Here is a 4,103-nt window from a genome sequence, read left to right on the forward strand (position 1 = left end):
TGGCCGCACCATAGGGTGGTCTGGTCGCCCTGTGGCGCCTCCTCGTCCCCCTCTAGACTCTGTCTTCGTTACGGTAATATATTGACTTCGGCTTTTGTTTCGTCCAATTTCGAGAATATTTTTTGTACAACTTTTCTGAAATACAAAACAGCAGAAAATAGGAAACTGACACTGTGGCATCTTGTCAATAGGTTAGTACCAGAAAATATATAAAAGTGCAACGAATTGTAAATAAAACATATTGGAATTGGTGTAAAACAAGCATGAAGCATCAAAAATTATAGATACATTTGCGACGTATCACCACACATGTTTACTCCCCTCTTGCTTTGTATATTGTCGAGCATACAGTTGTATACCCATGTCATAGATGTCATTGGTCTTCAACTGCAAAGGCAAACAGATCAAAAACCGCTTTGGGGTACCGTTTTAGCAGTAAAAATACATGAATTCAGTGTAAACCTGGATAAGACTTGTAGTTACCATCTACACACAACAAAAACAACACTCCATCAGGCCGCCCCCACTCCAAATATTTTGGACCATACTGGAAGAAAGACAATTAAACTCAGCCCTGGTTTCTTGCATCAACATAATCAGAAAAAATGAATCTTTTATGTCTTGCTGCCACCAAAAAAAAATTACTACACAATTCCAGCGATGCATTCCGAAAAGAATGACATGAGAATTCCTACCAAAAATGCATCAAACCCCCTCACAAAATGAAGAGTAATTTAATAAACTAATATAAATTAAAATATCATAATAGAACCAAATATATACAATTCATTGTGCAGATGGTTGACTGATCCAATCATTTAACTTTGAGAAACTGCAAAGAATAATAAATAAAATGATAAATGATGAGAATTGTGAAAATTAATGAAAACACCAGAAAACTGATAGAATACTAAGGAGAATGCAAGACTGAAAATAGGGTCTGACAAAGAATGAAAATAATAAAAAGGTTACTCTTAGAGTCTTAGCCAAGGGCGAGAGCGACTCAAAATCAACCACTCACACTAATCTAAAACTGAACACTCACACGGATAATAATGAGAACATATAAATATAAAATGATAGGACCGAGGAATAGGATAGAGAAAATAAAACAAAAATAAATGACCAAACGAAACTCAATAAATATGGACAGAGAGTACCTAATAATCAGAGAGAAACTGGAAGAGTAAAAAAGAGAGTAGCTGAGTAAATGGTGAAAGAGGCAGAAAGAAAATAAATAAAAGACTAAACTGAAGATATGACCGAGAGAAAATGAAAGAGACTTATCTAATTATGAGCAATAACACTTGTCATTTTGAAAGAAGAGATAAAATTAATGAAACGAATGAACACTAAAGCTGACAAATATAAGAGATGATTGAGAAACAAAATACTACGGTAATGACAATGAATAACTATAAAAAATACTAAATGAAAAATAAGAATGAGAAAAAAAAGATAGAGAGAGACTAAAAAGCTAGGAGGAATAAAAAAATAACTATGTATTTTTCAAGTTTCGATAGGCAATTCACAATCTACTCAATGAGACGACCTATACACAACAAAATGTCCATTTCGGCTATGTTTAGTAACAAAAAAAACGCATTAAAATATTAAGAATCATCATCTCTAATCAATGCACATTCTCGTTGTGGAAGAACAATCGATTTGCATTTTGAATCATTAGATGACCAACATCATATCGAGAGAAAAGTTTGCCTAGATCGTTAGTTTACGTGCGAGGGAGGCTTTCTACACTTGCCCATAGCCCAGCCTGTCGCTGAGTACGCCGACGATACGATTGTGGTGATGCGATGCCGATGTCTGTTGATCAATTGAGAAACATGAAAGCTATCCTACAATCGTACGCAAAGTCTGCAGGTCTGAAAATTAACTTCACCAAAACCCAGTTCGTTCCAATAAACATATCTGGAGACTGGAGAAGGTTGCTAATGAGCTTGCCTTGGCGATTGGGTGCCAAGTTGCTGCAGTGTCGTTCACCCAGATAATGTATTCCTTTCTGTATTTACTATTTAGTGTGTAACATTTCCGTAATTGGATCGTATTTCCTAAATTGCTAAAATATATTTTGCAGCTGTCTTAAATCGCTACATAATCTGGTGATCTCACAGCATAAATGTGTGAGCTTGATTTATCCTCGCCATGCCCCAAACATCCAAAGGAAATTACTAGTACTGCTGTTTGATTCAGCTCTAGCCTCTCGGTATAATTTCCACAACAGGAATATCATAATTACAGAAGTCAATACTCAAAGCAGTCTTAGATTACTCAGCGCTATCTGAATTTTAACTTCCAAGATTCGCTCCTCTCCAGGTTAATGTGACGGCACACAGCACGGGGCACTTTCAGGTTTCCCTCCAGGCATTGCCTATTCGCAAGGACCCAGCAACAAAAAAAAAAGCACTCCAAAGGGGCAAGGTAGCAAGTACAAACAAGCAGCCAAGCATCAGCCAACGCACACACTCTCTGTTCTCCACACTCTGTTCATCCTCTGGATGAACTCCTCTGCTCTCATCATGAGTTCGTCTCCCTGCTCGTCGTCATCCCCGCATTTCACCTCTGACGGCAATGCGTCAGCGGCAATGGTCACGTCGTCTTGTCCACTGGTCTCTTCTCTTGTCTGTGTCCTATCGGCGGCCGCGTCAACTTCGCCTGCTTCCACGGAGCATTCATCCGCGCGGCCATTAACTTGGGGAGCACAGTCGGGGCCTCCAATGGCAGTGACAGTGACGATGACAGGGTCGTCGTGTCCTACACTGTCCCTTGGGATTCCTTGTATTTGGGCAGCAGCATCATCCGGCGTCTCAGCTTCAGAACCTTCCATGACTCGCTCGTCGGCGCGGCCATTAACGTCGGCTGCGCAGCCGCGGCTGCCGAGGAGGAGGACGGCGATGATGACATGGGAGAAGCAGAAGGCCATGAGCGACGGGCTGGTGGACGCCCAGAGCGTCATCAGCTCGACCGTGGAGTTCACCGACATTTTCAACTTGTGTTGGAAGGGAGAATGGAGAATTGGGCTCGGGTCAACGGAGGGAGGATGACAAATCGAGAGCTGATTCGGAGCTGGGTTTGGTTGATGGTGAGCGAACTTTGGCACTTTGGCTTTATATCCCCCAAGAATTGTGCAGGGGAAGATTCGGTTCAGAGTCAGCAGCACTCAACGGAGAGCGCACATGGGTGCCAAACGCGGAGACAGAACCGGACCTTCCTGGGGAAGATAGCCTGACTGAAGACTCGATAATTTTTAATATTTTTTAGAGGAAATTGTTTATCTTTTTGGCTCATGCACGCCGCATAGGGTTTAGAAACTCGCTGCACAGTGCTAGACAATTATTGTCAAAGGGGAAAAAGCTGAAAACTCGTAGTACAAATTTACTCCCGTGCCTTTCTTTATCTTAAAAAAAATCATAATTCAATTCGACTCCCGAATACGTATGCTCCCTCTAACAAAAAAATGTATTTGGAAGTGTTAAAAGAATGTTACCAAAAAATTTACATGTACATCTCCACAATATATGTGAGCTCGCCAAGTTTCATGAAAAACCAATATTTTTTACGGTCTATGTATAAAAAGAGAAAATTTATCTCGTGAATAGTCTTATTCTCAGCACTGAATTTTGTCTTTTTACACACGCCACATAACAAGTCGATTTTTCCTGAAACGACTTTGTGAGCGCGTAGCACGTGAAGATGTATGTGCGAATTTTTTATTTCAATTTTTTATATGTAAAATACATTTCAAAATGAAGAGAGCATATACTCCCATGTTTCAAAACATCGCTCCCTCCTCTCTCTCTCTCTCTGGTTAAAAATAATTGATGCATCTTAGAAGTAAACTTATACTAGACATAACATATGGCTGGGCCAATAAATTTGAACCGGTGGGAGTAGTGCATGCTATATTGTAGTAGAGTATAGATTTGTCACAATGGATTTGTAGTTAGTTCGGCGAGATTGTAGAAAAGAAAATGTATCGACATCTACAATGAACTAATGCCAGTGGGAGAGGATGTTTTCGTTAATAGGGTGACACATATGATGACTTCGTCAATCTCAAGACTCGTTAGTTTAGTTTCTTGGAC

The 4,103-nt window shown here is 40.1% G+C and overlaps 1 protein-coding gene across 1 annotated transcript; it reads right to left on the reverse strand.

Moving 5' to 3' along the window:
- Nucleotides 1–2,280: 2,280 nt before the first annotated feature.
- LOC127309577 (uncharacterized) lies at nucleotides 2,281–3,078 on the reverse strand. The gene has a single exon (XM_051340377.2). It carries the CDS (start codon nucleotides 2,999–3,001, stop codon nucleotides 2,468–2,470), a length of 534 nt encoding a protein of 177 aa, XP_051196337.1. The 5' UTR covers nucleotides 3,002–3,078; the 3' UTR covers nucleotides 2,281–2,467.
- Between the last annotated feature and the right edge of the window lie 1,025 nt (nucleotides 3,079–4,103).

This window comes from Lolium perenne, chromosome 6, assembly GCF_019359855.2.
Source record: "Lolium perenne isolate Kyuss_39 chromosome 6, Kyuss_2.0, whole genome shotgun sequence".
Classification (NCBI taxonomy): Eukaryota; Viridiplantae; Streptophyta; class Magnoliopsida; order Poales; family Poaceae; genus Lolium; species Lolium perenne.

Bases quoted from the DNA above. Each gene is read 5' to 3' on its own strand.
- LOC127309577 (XM_051340377.2), bottom strand. From the start codon at position 3,001: ATGTCGGTGAACTCCACGGTCGAGCTGATGACGCTCTGGGCGTCCACC.